The sequence below is a fragment of the Miniopterus natalensis genome, chromosome 8 (genome assembly GCF_054644295.1).
Source record: "Miniopterus natalensis isolate mMinNat1 chromosome 8, mMinNat1.hap1, whole genome shotgun sequence".
NCBI lineage: Eukaryota > Metazoa > Chordata > Mammalia > Chiroptera > Miniopteridae > Miniopterus > Miniopterus natalensis.
This window is the reverse complement of record NC_142088.1, coordinates 33,828,066-33,845,638: the sequence shown is the minus strand read 5'-3', so window position 1 is coordinate 33,845,638 and position 17,573 is coordinate 33,828,066. Positions and strand designations below refer to the sequence as shown.

Below are 17,573 nucleotides of genomic sequence, written 5' to 3'. Positions count from 1 at the left end.
AAAGATGTGGTTATAATTTTCTATTTTCTAGATAGAATTTTTTTAAAGGGACTTTTATTTTGATTGCGTAAAGCTGAGCACTAGAATCAGTCTTTTTCTAAAACTGTCATTACTTGGTAATCTTTCCCTGGAATCTATATTCTACTATTTTTAGGGCTTTTATTTTTTTATTTTTAAAATTTTAGAATGTGATTTTTTTTTTTAAGTTTCCATATGAAAGGTGGTAGACCTAAACAACTGTAGATGAAAGTATTCTTCAAAAACCAATTCTCTGAAACGGGAACAAATAAGGAATATTTCCAATCTGGTTTTAAGTTGTTAATCTGATACTGGTTTTTACTTAATTATCTGATGGATTGGGGCACTTTTTTTTTATTTAATATGTTAATTTTGCCTCAAATAGAAGAATAACCTACAAATTTCTTTGTAATTGTTTTAGGGGTAACAAATAATACTTAACAATACTAAGGATTTCCAAGGGTTCATTAGTCAGTTTTTTCTCAGTTGCATTTCTTAGAAGGAATGACTTATGTTGTATAATCACATCTGTCAGTCTTTTGAGGCATCAGTTCTCATTTTTCTTTTTCTTATTTTTTTAAGATTGTAGTTTTTTGAAAATTCTTTTTTATTTCAACCCATGATAACCCACTTAATATTGACTACTCCTTACTTTGATATCTATTCTCCCAGAAACCTCAGGATTAAATAAAATCTAGATATAGGTTCTGAAGAAACTTGATGTGTATCTGAAATAAATGTTATATCTAATATTTTTTAATAGAATAACCCAAACGCACATAGTGATTTTTTAAAAATAAATAGAGCATATGAAGTACTCAAAGATGAAGACCTGCGGAAAAAGTATGACAAATACGGAGAAAAGGGACTTGAAGATAATCAAGGAGGCCAGTATGAAAGCTGGAATTATTATCGTTATGATTTTGGTAAGATGATATAATATTCCTTATGAAATTCTTGTTTTTTATTTGGGATAATTTAGAAAATTAATTTTGTTTCACCACTTAATTATGTAATTAATGTGTGTTACCTTGACTCTTTTTAATGTAACATTGATGGGTAATTCAAACAGAAAGTTGGGAGGTAGCTATTACCTGCACAGATATGAAGGTGTTTGGGTTACAATCTTGTTAAATACTTTTAAAATAAGGATTGCTATTTAATTTAAAAATATTTGCATTAGAAGTTAAATATTGAAGCCTTTCACTATTTTTAGAGCATCATGTTTTCCGAGAAAGGCTAAAGTTTCTTCTAAGTTTAATAGTGGTCACTTCAGTGGAAATGCCATCTTTAATATGGTTTACAGTGTTGGATATAGGCATATCTCATTTTATTGGTATTCACAGGTCTTGTGTTTTTTACAGATTGAAGGCAAAACCCTCCAGCAATAAGATTACAGCTCCCTTTGATGCTGGCTTTATTGGGGTGGTCTAGAACCAAACCCAAAATATTTCTGAGTTATGGCCATACAGTTATGTCTATTTATTTACATATTGTCTGTGGCTTCTTTCACACTTCCGGGGCTGGGTTGAGTAGTTGTGACAGAAACTATACATCCCACAAAGCCTGAAATATTTACTAACTGGCCTCTACAGAAAGTTTGCTAACCCTTGGTCCATAGCCATCACTAATACTATTTGGGTACTTCATAATAGTAATGAGAAATTTTGTCACATTGGTTTTAATCATAAGATTTTCGGCCGTAGAATGTAATTTTAAATGATACCACATATTAAAAACATATCATTAGAAAATAAATGAGGTCTGTAGACTAGTTAACAGTAAGGTACCAATGCCAATTTCCTGGTTTGGATATTGTACTAAAACTATATAACATGGCACCATTAGGGGAAGCTGAGTAAAAGGTACATGAGAGTCTGTACTATTTTGACAACTTCCTGTAAGTCTATAACTATTTCAAAATAAAAAGTTTAAAAAACATAATAGAGATTTTCTGTGGAGATGAAATTATGTGAATATTAGGAACCCCACAAACACCCCTACCTATGACAATCCATATCAGAAAACTAATATCTTGATCACTCTTTAAATGAACCACCAGTGGTTTTGTGTACTCGTGCCTTTTCTCTTAGTTTGTTGCATATATTTCAACTTTGAGATTTAGTATAGTAATCTGATTTTTTATGATTAAGACAAGAGTAATAGGTAACCTATTTTTAATGTGATTTACTTCTGTGATGAAGTTTTAATTTTATAATTTTTATATACTTTTAAAATTAGGTATTTATGATGATGATCCTGAAATCATAACATTGGATAGAAGAGAATTTGGTAAGTTTATGGGCATACAGTTTTCTAAAACTAGTCCAAGTCCAATCACTTATCTAAAACTCTTGAGGACAAATGTATTTAGAATTTAGAATTTTTTGGATTTTTGCAGGGTTATATGGTATACATTATATATTAAACAATGTTCTGTAATCATAATTAAGATTTTTACATAATTTTTTTATTGTCATCAACTTTGCTTCCATTGTCTTAATGAACTTTAATGACTTCCTTATGCAGTAGCTACAGTTATTCCTCACATTTTACACGTGAGGAAATGAAATCTTGGAAGGGCTAACTAAGCAATATCCTCAACATTCTATGCATGTGTGTTTGTGTATGATTGGCACATTTGAAATTATAATGAACCAATATCATTCTTTTTTCTATATAAGTAGGTTTTTACAACATCCTAAAGTATGTTTAGTGATTTTTATCACTAAAATAAAATTGTATATGCAGTATAATACAGATCATGCAAAAGGTATACATACATCTGCACAGAGGATAAAAGCTGGACACAACAAAGCTGCCACCGTTACATCTGATGTCTAAGACTGTTCTTCATATTGCCCTGCTAAGATAAGCTGAGGCTGAAGTTTTAGTTGAAGAAGCCAAGGGAAAATAGCAACCATAGATAGCATTACCAGTTTGTACTTACATAAATATCACATTAGCCTAGTTGATTGTGGGGTCCTTTTCCATTACTAGTTATTCCTGTTGGTTTGAGTTGCTTAGTCTTGTCTTTTGTTTAAGTTATATAAATTTACATTATTTTAAAGTCATGTACTCTTTCTCCAGAAAAGAGTTATGCTTTTTTCTGGCTAGGGTCACTAATAATCTCAGATCAGAGACTGAAATAATTTAGAAGCTGAGCTTTGGATTTTAAGACGACTGGTCATTTTCCAATTTGTTTTTATTTTTAAGACCCTTCCTTACATGTACCCTGAACTCCATTTTTCTCCCTTTATCCTCATGAATCTATTGAAAATTCTGTTTTTTACCTATCAGCTACCTCTTCTAGAGGTGGCAAGCACTCATCCTCTGATTTCTACCTCCTCCCATATATTGTCTTCCTAATTCTTCACCACACTGGTAAGTTGGATGTTTTCAACATAAATCTTTTCTATTTCATTCAGTTCTATAGTTGTAGTGGGAAAGTTAGTCTAAATTACATAGTTTGTTTTTATCAGGAGTCGAACTCTAGTATGTTTAACTATAGTATAGAAGGAAAAAATGTGATTAATAAACTCGACTTTGAAAGCTTTAAAATGTTCTTATCAGACTTCCAACCAAGATGGTGGAGTAGGTAAAGGCTGTGTTCGCCTCCTCCTTCAACCGTTCAAAATTATAACTAAGTTATAGAACAACTACACTTGAGAAACACCTGAAGATGAGCTGAACAAAAGCCCTGTAACTAAGGATATAAAGAAGCCATGTTGAGACTGGTAGGAGGGGTGGAGACATGAAACAGGCTAGTTCTATGCCCACATGTGGTGATTAAGAATTGGGAGGAGTATCTTGGATGCAAAGGTCCCCAGTGAGATGCAGTGGGTCCCAGCCTCACATTGGGCTCCCCAGCTCAGGGCTCCAGTGCCAAGAAGAGGAGTCCCCACAACAGCCGGGTGTGAAAATCAGGGATTACATCTGGTAAGGCAAAGGGCCACGTTGGACCTAGGCATACTCTTAAATGGCCCAAGCACAGACTCATTTCCTCACAAACACTCAGCTGAAGCTCTAGAGAAAGGGCAGCAACTATGGACAAACAGGGAAGAACTGAATTGTCTGGCATCAGGGAGAAGGCTAGAGGGTCAGCTCTCTCCTAGACTAAAGTGCCAGTAGGCACTATTGTTCCTTTTTTGAGCCCTCCTCCTGCACATCGTGCAGGCACAGGCAAGCACCAAGTATAAATCTTCCTTACCGTGCCTAATACCATCACCCTACCCTGGTGATTCTCTGAAATCCTGCCCCACTCAGTTTACGTGCCAGGCCCGAACCTCTCTCACAGGCTAATCCACACAAATGGCAAACCTGGGCCTACACTGCAGACTTTCCTAAAGTCTATCAAAGGTCCAAACCCCAAATAAGCAGTGGCTGGCCTTGGCACATGCCATGTACATCTTGCTGAGTGGCCTCAAGCCTGACATTAGTGGCAGCCAGCCTTGGTTCAGAGCATAACCATACCCAGGCACCTCTAAGCCCAGCACAGGGAGTTACCATCTGCAAATCACTTTATAACTCCTACCAAGTGATCCCATGCTGAACTCAGGCAGTGGCTGACCTTGGCCTGATCCAGGCCCCTCCCCAGAGGCCTCACAGCCAACTCATCTGGTGGCCAGCTTCAAACCACACCAGGGCATCACCCAATTAGTACCATAAAATACACACTTAAAGGGTGAACTTGACAGGAACCAGAGCCCTGCTAAAGCAAATCCCACTCAGTGGGGTCAGTGCCCACACAATAGCTTGTCTGCTATAGTCACAGCCAGTACTTACAGACTGTCAGCCTGAGGTTCCATCCTACCCACTGGCATGTCACCAGTAATCAAGGCTCAACTACAACAGGACCATACACACAACCAGGGATACCCCTGGAGCACCTGGCTGTGAACAGGGAGACTGCACTCTCGGGCCCCCCAAGACACCTACTGTGTAAGCCCACTCTGCCAAGACTGGAAGACCTAGCAGATCTACCCAGAAACAAATACAGGGAGACAGCAAAAGTGAGGAGCCAAAGAAACATGTCCCAAATGAAACAACAGGACAAAACTCCAGAAAAAGAACTAAACAAAATGTAGGTAAGCAATCTACCAGGTACGAAGTTCAAAACACTGATTATAAAGAAGCCCAATGAACTTAGGGGCAGAATAGGTGATGTCCCTGAGAACAGGGAAACATTAAAAAGGAGATAGGGAACATTTTTTTAAAAAGCAATGAAAAATACACTAACTGAAAAGAATACATTATATGGAGTCAACAGCAGATGAGGTGAAGCAGAGGATTGAATCAGCAATTTGGAAGAGAAGATAGCAGAAAACACCCAATCAGGATAGTAAAGAAAAGTTTTTTTTAAATGATAATTTATGGGACCTCTGGGACATCATCAAGCATAACATTCTCATCATAGGGGTAACAGAAGGAAAAGAAAGCAAGGGATTGAAAACCTATTTGAAGAAATAATGACTAGAAATTTCCCTAACCAGGCAAAGGAAATAGACATAAAAGTCCAGGAAGCAGAGAGTCCGAAACAAGATGAACCCAAAGAGACCCACACTGATACATAATTAAGATGCCAAAGGTTAAAGACAAGAGTCTTAAAAGCATCAGGAGAAAGCAAGGGAGCTCCCTAAGACTGTCAGCTGATTTCTCAACAGAAACTTTGCAGTTCAGAAGGAACTGGCATAAAATACGCAGTGATGAAAAGCAAGGACCTACAACCAAGATTATTCAGCAAAGCTAATATTTAGAATGGAAGGAGAAATAAAGAGTTTCCCAGACAAGGAAAAGCTGCAGTTCATCACTACCAAACCAGTTTTACAAGAAATGTTAAAAGGACTTCTTTAAGAAATAGGGGGGGGAAATCTATGCATAAGAAAATAACACAAAGGAAAAAAATTCTCACTGACAAAGGCAAACACATAATAAAAGCAGTGGATCAAACCAATACTAAAGCTAGTACAAATGATTAAAAGGCAAAGGTAGGAAAATCATGTGTAATTACAACGTAAATTAAGGGATACACACAGAAGTAAATAATAACATTAACGTGGAAGGGTTGAGTAAAAATGGTAATGAGTATAGAACGTGTTTGAACTTAAGCAACAACCAACTTAAAATAGACTGCTATAAATCTAGCTTGGTATATATGAAGCACATGGTAACCACAAACCAGAAATCTACAAGAGATAAAAAATAAAGAAGGGAATCCAAACAGAACACTACAAGGGAAGAGAGCAAGAAAATAAGAAAGGAACAGAGAAGAACTACAAAAACAATCAGAAAACAATAAGATGGCAATAACTACCTACCTATAGATAATTACTTTAAATGTAAATGGATTAAATGCTCCAGTCAAAAGACAAATTTATAAAGATGGACATACATACAATGGAATATTACTTGGCCATAGAAAAAAGAATGAAATCTTATCATTTTCCATAACATGGACAGACTTAGAGGGTACTGTGCTAAGTGAAACAGGTCAGAGAAAGACAAATACCATATAATTTCACTTATATGTATAGTTGTATAGTTTTGAAACCCAAAAATACCATTTTGAAATATATTTGTATTCTGGGTCACTGGATCTCAACAACAGTGGGAACTGGGTAAATATTTTAAGGTCTCTATAAAATCCAAGTACCAAGATAGGAGACATATTTACTGCAAGGAAGGTTTTTTGTCAAATTAGATACCATTTAGATTTGTTGTGCATCATATTTTTAAGACTTACAAACAATAATACCTTATTTAATTATTGTTCTTTTTTTATATGTAAATAACCACCTTATTCTTGTTTATAGATAATGAAATATCCTATTTCTATTTAAGTTTGCACTGTTAAGATTTTACCTAAATTAGTACCAATTGGTGGTCTAAGTCAACATGGCAATTATTTTCACCACCTAGATAGTGTTCTTATTTGTCACAGTTTCTAAGCATTGCCAAAAAACAGCTAATAAAATAACTAAATTATACACCTTGTCTATAATATAAGGCTTAACTGTTCTTCCCATAAGCTTATGTGGTTTGTAATTGAAATGGAGGTGAACATTGAGTCCTACGCATGTTACTAATTAACCTGAAGCAGTTACACATACTTAAAATAGTATGCATGTTTTCATGTGTTAGTATACATACTACAACCTATGAAAATTTTCATTTAAAAATTCACCAATTTTGATGTGGAATTATATGGAAACTTTAAAAGCAAATTGTCTTCACTTTTTTATCTTAAATGTTAGAGCACATCCTTACAGTGTTAAAATTTTAAATGAATAAATTTTGTTTACTTGCATAATGTTATACATTATAATATATACTATATTGTTGGCTAGACATTATGTGGTGTTCAAATCTATTATTTTACAAAGTAAGTATGTATGTTTTGAATTATTAAAAATCTTGATACTTTTCAAATAACAGTTTTCCAAAGCAGATGTTTTAAGGGCAAAGATTAAATTGAATCCCAGAGTCCTTTCATGTAGGTCCCTTATTTCATTCTTTCAGAATTTGAAATAGCTGTCAGAATTGATTAACCCCATGTTTCACCTATGCTGCAGACATTAGAAGAGCTTAAATCTCACTCTTTCTCACTGTTTCTCTTCATTTTTCTCATCTGCACAAACACTTCTATGAGGTTTGGCGGCTGTTCCCGTTTTACAGCTTCATGGTGGCATAGTATTGTACATTTCAAGGCAGCTTCTTATACATGTATGGGCTTCAAAGAGTTTTTTTTAAGAAAAAGGTATTCGACAGTTGAAATTTGTTTTCTTTTAGAAAAAATTGTACAGAAAATGATTGATAAAGGCAGTATGAAAAATATATGACTAACTTTTTTTCTTTCTGATCTTAACAAAAAACTTTTAATCAAAATTTACAAAAACTTTAATAAATAGTTCTAAGTTGTTTTGGTTTCATATACTTTTAGATGCTGCTGTCAATTCTGGAGAACTGTGGTTTGTGAACTTTTACTCTCCAGGATGTTCACACTGCCATGATTTAGCTCCCACAGTATGTACTTTTTACATCATGATTATTAAAGTTTTATTATTTCTAATCTATTTGTTTGAGTTTTTTAATATATTGGGATTTTTCTATTAATCGGAATTATAACTATCAGAAATAATTATATATTTTCACATATTTGTGGTTTTATTTGCTAAAAATATTCTTTAAGAATGTATAGCTTGAAGACTGTTCAAGGGAGGAGTTCAGAGAAATACTTAATGCTTTCTTTTTTCTCATAGTGGAGAGACTTTGCTAAAGAAGTGGATGGATTACTTCGAATCGGAGCCGTTAACTGTGGTGATGATAGAATGCTTTGCCGAATGAAAGGAGTAAACAGTTATCCCAGCCTCTTCATTTTTAGGTCTGGAATGGTAAGGGAGAAAGTTAGCATTTTTTAAATTTGGGGAACTTTATAACAAGGAAAATACTAGAGAAAACAATGTGAGAATTTGTAGAATGTTTTGATATTTAAGTCTTATTTTAGGTGCCACCTAACTAGGCTCTAGTCATAATAAAACAGTTTGGATATTATAAATACATTTAGGTGCCATTACAGTTGACCCCTGAATAGTGGTGCCTATAAAAAAATGTATATAACTCAAGTGAGCACTCCACATTCACAGATTTCCAACCTCCAGTTGACCCTTCAGCAACAGGGGTTTGAACTGCAGACAGTTAAACCAAGTGAGACAATTGAAGAACTTCTGAGTATAAGTGGACCTGTGCAGTTCAAACCCACATGTTCAATGGTCAGCTGTACTTTCAAAACTAAAGGTTTGCCAATTTCAGTTTCTGTCTTAAAGAACATAATATAACCAATATGCATATTCTACTTTATAGAATAAAAATTATACAAAGCTTACGAAGTATTTTCAGGTATTATCTCACTGAATATAAAATTCTGGTATCCCTTTTTTTCCCAGTTTTAACTATAAAACTGAAACTGAAATTATTATAAATAGTATTGTTAAAATGTCTTAATGAAATCTGTATACTCAAGATTCTCAAAATATCATTTGAAAATACATTTGAGAGACAGGTCTTACTGTATTTTTCAAAATAATGTAGCATGAGAAGTATTTGGTATTTTTAGTGGGTTTTAAAAAGAAAAAGTAAAAAATGTTTCTCTTTTTATTAAAAAAACAACCTAGGCTGCAGTGAAATACCATGGTGACAGATCAAAGGAGAGTTTAGTGAGTTTCGCCATGCAGCATGTCAGAAGCACAGTGACGGAATTGTGGGCAGGTAATTTTATTTTCTTAATTTGCTTGATTTTTAGGGCTACTTTGAAATTGATAATTTAAGTTTTTCAGTGGCAGTGTTAATATTTTGGTCATAATATTGACTTTTTTTTTTTTTCCCATGCTTTTTAGGGAGGGAATTGTCATTTGTTCTGACCTCTACTAAGTAGTAGGCATTTAACAAATGAATTATATATGTACAGAAACTAAAACAATTAAGATACGGGAAATAGATATGAGGTGGGGATGGGTGAAAAGGCAAATACAAAGTGCAACTAAATGTTTACTAAACCAGGTTTTTTATTTTTTTAACCAGGTGTTTTATTGCTTTCATAAGAGTGCTGTATCAGACAGTAAATTCATGCCTATTCATTTTAATTTTAAAGTTTAAAAACTCTTCTAATATTAGGCTTTTAATTCATTGAGTGACTCGAGGTGGGTTATTTAACTACTCTGTATTACCCATGAAATGATGGTATTCACATCTAAAGGGTATTCATTGAATATCAGTTATGTCTCTGAAACTATGTTAAATACTAGGGCTATAATAATAAAATACATAATCCCTGCCTTGAGGGACCTCATTATTTTAGCTAGGAAGACACTAGTAAACCATTAAAATTCAACATAGTCACTATTATATTAAAGGTAAGCTTAGGGAAGCTTGAAGGATATGAAAACTCAGGTGGGGAAAACAGGAAAGGTTAAAAACTGCTTCTGGAATGATGTCAGACCCAACCTATTATGAAAGTGAGGAGGAAGCCTTAAAAGCTCACTGTGTGTTTGGGAACTGGCAATACTTCATGACTCTAACAAAAGGATGAATAAAGCTGTGGAGTGGCACAGGGAAAATATGGCTGGCTGAATGGGTAGATCACAACAGGCCTTACCAATTTGAGTTTTTTGATGAAATAATGAGTTTAGATTTTATGTGATGAAAAAACGGGAGAGCCAGAGAATGAATTTGACATGCTCAAGAGGATTTTTAGGAAATCCTGAATTCCAAAACTGGTATAGTGGAAGAGGGTGAAATTAGAAGGAAAAAGCATTTAGAAAACTGTTTTCATTATCAAGTAATAAGTGATCAGAAATTTGCTTTATTTTCTTTTAAGGAAATTTCGTTAACGCCATACAAACTGCTTTTGCTGCTGGTATTGGCTGGCTGATAACTTTTTGCTCCAAAGGAGGAGGTAAATTTATTCAATATTTTGTTATGAAGAGACCGTGACATATAATTTTTAAATGACAGTCTTTTTTTACTTTTTCAGCTTTATTGAGATATAATTGAATAGTATTGTGTAACTTTAAGGTGTACAACGTGTTGATTTGATACACTTACAAAATGATTACCACCAGAGCATTAGCTAACACCTCCATCCTGTCAAATAATGGCCATTTCTTTTTTTTAGTGAGAACATTTAAGATCTCTCTCAGCAACTTTTAAGCATATAATATACTATTATATAGTGATTATTAGTAATCACTATATGCTGTACATTAGATCCCCAGGACTTGTTAATCATATAACTGTGTGAACCCTTAGACTAGGTGACCATCTTAAGTATACTACTATAAATGATGTTCAGTACTTCAAACTATCATTTATATCCAAGGTTATAATTTTTTATTTAATAAATATTTACCTTTTTATTTTACACAGAGGTTTTAAAATTATTAATTTCTCAAAGTATCATTTAAGGTTTCTATTTGGTGGGCAAGTTTTTCAGCCTAATTATATTCACAATAAATGGTATGTTCAGATAGCCACAGATGTACATATTTGGCATTTTGCAAAAATAGTCATTTACAGATACAATCTTCCCAAAATAATAATTTTTTGGAGTTATTGACTTTGCCTCATACTTATGCATATCAAAATGTGTACATGTTGCCTGACCGAGCGTGGCTCAGCGGTTGAGCATCGACCTAGGATCCAGGAGATCGAGGTTTAATTTGCCCAGTCAGAGCATATGCCCAGGTTGCGGGCTCGATCCCCGATCGGGGGCGTGCAGGAGGCAGCCGATCAATGATGGCTCTCTCATCATTGGTGTTTCAACTCTCTCCCCCCTCCCTTCCTCTCTCTGAAATCAGTAAAGGTATATTAAAAAAAAAAAAGTATACATGTTTACCTCATAAAATATATTTGAAGGTGACAACTTTCTGTTTCTAGGAACTTTTCCCCAGTAGATTAAGTTGAAAATTCAATATTCTACATAACCAAACCACAAACTGTAAGCTGTATTCAAGCAATGCAATTGGTTAAAAATTGGTCCCAGTATGATAAAGTATCCTAATTCATTAATACATTTTCATATGTTTGTTCCCAACACAGATCTTTTTCTGACACTTCACCTCTCAGGTTTTATGCTGCTATGTTGAAGAGGTATTGCATTGAAAATAAAATTACTCTTAAATTTAGTCTACCCTTGAGGAGATTTTTGTCCATTCTACACATGAAGAAAACTTTTAAAACTAGAGATTTTTCCTATCTCTATAGGCTCTGTGATGCTACAACTCCCTTCTGAATTTATCTCATTTAGTCCTACTATTTATATTTACAGAACTTTTATAAAAATAGTGAAGAAGCTGTTTTATTTTAAGGATTTTTTTGCATATTTTTATCAAATAGGTTCATTACATGTTATTTCCCCCAAATTATGAGATGTCTTAGATAAAGAGGATTATTGATAGGAGGAGAGATTTGAGAGTAAGATCCTGAAGGAATGCTTGAGAGAAAATTGCCCCTTTTCTCTCTAGTAGAAATCCTGGGAAGCTAGGGGGAAGAAACAAGAGAATGAGTGAGAGAGAGATGTGTTCTGTGTGTAAAATGAGACTTTTTCCAGAGTATTTACCTAGTAAATAAAGGTTTCAATACCAGGAGAGCTCAATTAATTGCCTTAAAATCAAAATGATAGTTTTATGAAAAGGCAAATGAAACTGTACACTTAATAAAGCTGAAATTGCTTACTATTTTTCCCCTCTAGATTGTTTGACTTCACAGACACGTCTCAGGCTTAGTGGCATGTTGGTAAGCATCAATTATTTTGTAAAACTGGATAGCCATGTTTAAAAAAAAAAAAAAATTTAAAAACAAATTCCAGATACTGTTTTTGGTAGTTTCTTGAACACTTACTTATTGGTAATCTTTCTTGTTTTCTGGTAAATGTATTCATAGTTACAGGTTTCTAATGATTAGCTGGGTTCAATACATTTTGACATGTGGTTCATTTGACCACTTAGTAGTCTGTAATTTAATTATGAAGTCCTCTTTAACCAAGGAGTTATGTATTAGTGTTTTTATCATATCCAAGCTTTACTGTTTGTTTTGTTGTTTACTTAGCTCTCATTATATTATAGTCTGGGAGTAGTCTTTGTTGTTGATAGTTTTGATACTTTGTTGTTGAAAGCTCCCTTTGTGGGTTGGGACTTTGCCAGTTGGGAAAATTACAAAAGTTCTATGTGTACTTGAAATAATGTTTTCTATGTAAGCTTAATGTTATTTTAATATCTACTAGATCAAATTTTACTTGTTAGTAATATTAATTTTAAAGTACCCTGTTATTAGTAATATTAATCATGTTATTCAAATCTGCATTTTTTAGTGTTTTTAAAGAACGGTTTAATTTACAATAGAAATGGGTTTTTTGCTAAATAAAGCCAAATTCCTTTAACTTTTTCTTCCACTTGCAACACAACCTATTTTTTTTTAATCCTTACCCGAGGATATTTTTTCCATTGATTTTTAGAGAGAGTGAAAGGGAGGGAGGGAGGGAGGGAGGGAGGGAGGGAGGGAGGGAGGGAGGGAGGGAGGGAGGGAGGGAGGGGAAGGAAAGAGAGAGAAATATCTGTGGGAGAGAGACATATCAATTGGTTGCCTCCTGCACATGCCCTGACCAGGCAGGGGATCAAGCCTGCAACCAAGGTACAGTGCCCTTGACCAGTAATTTAACCCATGACCCTGCTCTCTGTGGGCCAACACTCTAACCGCTGGGACAAACCAGCCAGGGTAACACAACCTATTTTTTGTGTTGTTGTTTTTCCATTTTAGGATGGTCTTGTTAATGTAGGATGGATGGACTGTGACACCCAGGCCAACCTTTGTTTAAGTTTGGATATTACAACAAGTACTACTGCCTATTTTCCTTCAGGAGCCACTCTAGATGACAAAGAGAAAAGCAATGTTTTGGTATGAATCATTTTAATTTCTTTAAATGCACACATTTGAATACATTATTTGTTGTAAACAATGAGCAAGAAAATGAATCCATTTATACCATCTGAACATGGAACATTTAATAATTTAGAACAAATTTAATTACTGGGATTCTGTTTAATACGTACTTCCGTTTGTAAAATTTGCTATAAGAATTATTTTTTTTAAGAGATTATTTATTGATTTCAGAGAGAGGAAGGGAGAGGGAGAGGGAGAGAGAAAAAAACATCGATGGGAAGGACAGATTCATTGATCTGCTGCCTCCTGCGCCCCCTCTGCTGGGGATCAAGCCTACAACCCAGGCATGTGCCCTCACCAGTAATTGAACCTCAGTCTCCTGGATCATAGGTTGATGCTCAACTGCTGAGCCACGCCAGCCGGGCTATAAAAATTCTTTTTAACTGGCATAAACTATTATACTTTCAAACCCCAAAAGTACGGAATACATTCTTAGGTTAAATGAATTTTCATTGGTTTCCATTTATTTGTATATTTTCTGATGTTAAAATACAGATCATTAGTAGGTTTGGCTGGAACCCAAACCTACCCAAAAAATAGTATCTTTTTTTTAAGCAGCCTGTTATATTCTGGTAAACTCAGTTTAGAGAGCTACTGGTGTGGTTCACCTTCCTAATTTTATGAATGAGGAAACTGAGGGTCAAACTAGTTGTCAAGGAGGTGGGATAAATAATGGGGTATCGGGCAGGTTCCTAGAAAACCCCAAAAGAAAAGAAAAGGCTTGAATAAAGAACAAACTTCTGTTAGTTTTCTTTTCTGTATTTTAATTCCTTTTTTGATGTTGATAAACCTACATATTTATTACAGAAATTCATATATGGTAAAGAAAGATGCAAAATTCACTAAAACCAAATCTCCAACAGACCAGCACTATCAAATTTTGGTAAATATCCTTCCAGATCTCTACTTAGGTGTACCTACAGTTATGACTTGGTGCTGGTGACTCTCCAGCTTTATCTGTGGCATAGGTCTCTGCCCTCCACTCCAGACATGTACTCTGTCCTACTGCCTGTTCAACATCTCCTGGGGTATTAAGTGATGTCGCAGACTTGGATGTCTGTAACTATACTCCTGACAGTCCCTAATAAATCTGCTCTACCCACAGTTTTCCCCACCTCAGTTGATGAAATATATATGTTTCTACACACACACACACACACACACAGTACTTATGTGCCATATATACATACACACACACATGGGTTGGGCAAAAGTAGGTTTGCAGTTGTGAGTACACAAAACAATTTATTCTTGTATTATTTATTATTTATTGTATTATTTATTTGTATTACAACTGTAAACCTACTTTTGCTCACTCCTGTGTATATATAATAGTTATCAATAGTCCCTGAATAGTAATTCATTGACTAAAGGTGACATACTTAGTTTAATCAGTCCTCCCTTAATAGAAATTTAAGTTGTTTCTACTTTTTATGATTATAAGCAGTGTAATGAAGAATCTTGTTCTCCTTTTTGCACTTCAGTTATCTGTTTAGAATGAAATAGCTGTGGCAATGTTAAATTCAGGTCTTGTTCCCAGACTGCTGTACAGAAAGTCACGTTTACCCTGTGCCATTAGGTCATGAGGTTCGCCTGTACACTGGCCCACAGTTAATATAAGGTCTTACCTTCAGTAACATACAACCTCATATTTTAGTGAGATCTTTGGACTTTTTTTGATATAAACTGCAAGCTCAGATGCGATCTTAGAAAACATAAATGAGTGACACTGGAAATGTAATAACCAGGAGTGATAAATTAAAGTTGTCCCTCCTAAAAGCATTCAAGATTAAAAAAATGGAAGACACTGTGCCAGCTAAATATGTCTGGAAGGTGAAATGTGAAGACAGGACAATGTCCTTTATAGATATAACTACCAAGTTTTACACTAAGACAAATAGGTGTATAATGAGGGTCTAGTGGATTCATCACATATTTACATGCTGCTGTAGGAGTATTTTTAGTGAAATCTTCATAATGAATGCCACTAAAGTGAATGAGCTCTAGTACTGAGGCATGAAAGAATTCTTTTTTGGCCTCTTAAGGGCTTTGGTTACAGAAAACATTTCATATAGAGCTTTAAGAATATTTATGCTGTAGATTTTTATTAAAAAAACAAAAACAAGTTTTCAGGGGAAAAACTGAGTTTTCTGTCCTGATTCCCATTGTTTCTATCCATATGGTTATTTTCATATTGGGCACAATTAAGCTGTGAATACAGTGGTAGGTCCTTCAAGTGTTCGGTGGAGTTTTAGATCTTTCAAGTAATATTTGAATTGTCAAACATGGATGGTATGTAATTACAGATACATATTAAACTGTTTTGTCAACCCATATGTATTTTCTTGATATAACTGCTGCTGCACTCTTTGTAGTAACAGCTGCTTCACTGAGAAATAGACCAATAGAGAGGTTTTGTGAGAAAAATATGCTGGGGATACAATATGAACAGAAGTAAAGGAGATGAGTTGGAAGGGAGGTGTGCCTTCTTCAGTTGTTTGTGTTTTAAATAAGATACTTAGGTCTAAAACATATCTAAAATAAGATCTTTATCCATATAGTTTACTCTGCAAAACTCATAGGTAGTTTAGTTTTTTGGACATCATTTCTGAAAATCTCTATAACAAGTTGCATTCTCATTTTCCAGTTATAAGTTCTTATCTCAGTTCCTATTTAGTGTTGGTTGGGAATGAAGTATGTTGGATCTTCAAATATTCAAGTGTTTTAACAATTCTTAAAGAATTTAAAGTGTTGGCATTCTATAAACCACAGTTAGCATAAAATTGAACAACATAATATAGCTCTTTCCTCTTGATTCAGAGTCACTCAGGTTATTGTGAGGATTATTTTAGAGCACAGAACAGTTAATAGAAAATTCCAGGTATTAAAACACCTAATAATGGAATTTGTTTTACATCCCTTTTTTAAGAAACAGCCCAGTTATACAATTTTTAATAATTGCCAAAATATGATACTTTTTTTTTAAGGCAACATTTATAATAAATAGCTTGAAAACTGTTTAACTTCTGTGACTTTTTTTCTTAAAAGCTCTTCTGTGGAAAAAACAACAAAAAAGATACTAAAATAAATGGATGTTGATTAAAAAGATTATAATACGATTCTCTTATTCTAGTTTCTTAATTCACTGGATGCTAAAGAAATATATTTGGAAATCATGCATAATCTTCCAGATTTTGAACAACTATCAGCAGACACACTAGAGGTAATATTTTTATAATAATAAATAATGTTAACATTTTAAGTCTTAATATTTTAAAGTCAGCTTTTGGTTTATTCATCACTATAAGAAAGTAAGAGTTTCAAAGGATTATATCTCAGTCAATTCTAGGTTAAATTCTAATTGCTGGAGCTGCTGGTGGTACAGGGAGGATCTGTAGTTTTATAAAACCTAACCAGTCCTAAAGGAGTATCAAAAAAGGCACCATTTTCATCAAAAGGCCACTTTGGATCTGATTTGGAACTTTATATTCTTGCTTTCAGAACTGTTTATGTTACTTCACTGAGAATTAAGAAGCAGCTTTAGAAATACTTACAGTAGAATCCATTATTTTTTTTCTACTTATTGATCCCAGAGCTTTCTAAAAATAATACTATCGAACTTATTGATAAACCTGAAAAAGCTGACTTCCCCTACTTCTCAACATTTTAGCCAGATGATTTTAAAACCTTTTTTTTTTAAAATATATTTTTATTGATTTCAGAGAGAGGAAGGGAAAGGGGGAGAGAGAGATAGAAACATCAGTGATGAGAGAGTCATCTATCGGCTGCCTCCTGCATGCCCCCTGCTGGGGATCAAGCCTGCAACCCCAGCATGTGCCCTGACCGGGAATCGAACCACAATCTCCTGGACCATAGGTCAGTGCTCAACTGCTGAGCCATGCCAGCCAGGCTTAAAACCATATTATATATACTTTTTTTTTTTTTGGCACAGTTGTTTACTATAACATTTTATAATGTGATTCTTACCCTTCTGTAATTTTACATAATTGATTTACATAGTATTATTCCAAATGAACTACAGAATAAGAATATGGATGTCTCCA

At 34.3% G+C, this 17,573-nt stretch overlaps 1 protein-coding gene across 3 annotated transcripts in view; it reads left to right on the top strand.

The window, feature by feature from the left end:
- Positions 1-17,573, top strand: part of DNAJC10 (DnaJ heat shock protein family (Hsp40) member C10) — a 34,329-nt gene that overhangs the window by 2,110 nt on the left and 14,646 nt on the right. For all 3 annotated transcript variants that reach the window (XM_016211613.2, XM_087819727.1, XM_087819728.1), the window contains 9 exons: positions 782-944; positions 2,260-2,310; positions 7,958-8,040; positions 8,277-8,408; positions 9,189-9,282; positions 10,391-10,468; positions 12,263-12,306; positions 13,327-13,464; positions 16,643-16,732. In XM_016211613.2, the coding sequence (XP_016067099.2) occupies positions 782-944; positions 2,260-2,310; positions 7,958-8,040; positions 8,277-8,408; positions 9,189-9,282; positions 10,391-10,468; positions 12,263-12,306; positions 13,327-13,464; positions 16,643-16,732 (873 nt within the window). The remainder of the gene's footprint in view (positions 1-781; positions 945-2,259; positions 2,311-7,957; positions 8,041-8,276; positions 8,409-9,188; positions 9,283-10,390; positions 10,469-12,262; positions 12,307-13,326; positions 13,465-16,642; positions 16,733-17,573) is intronic.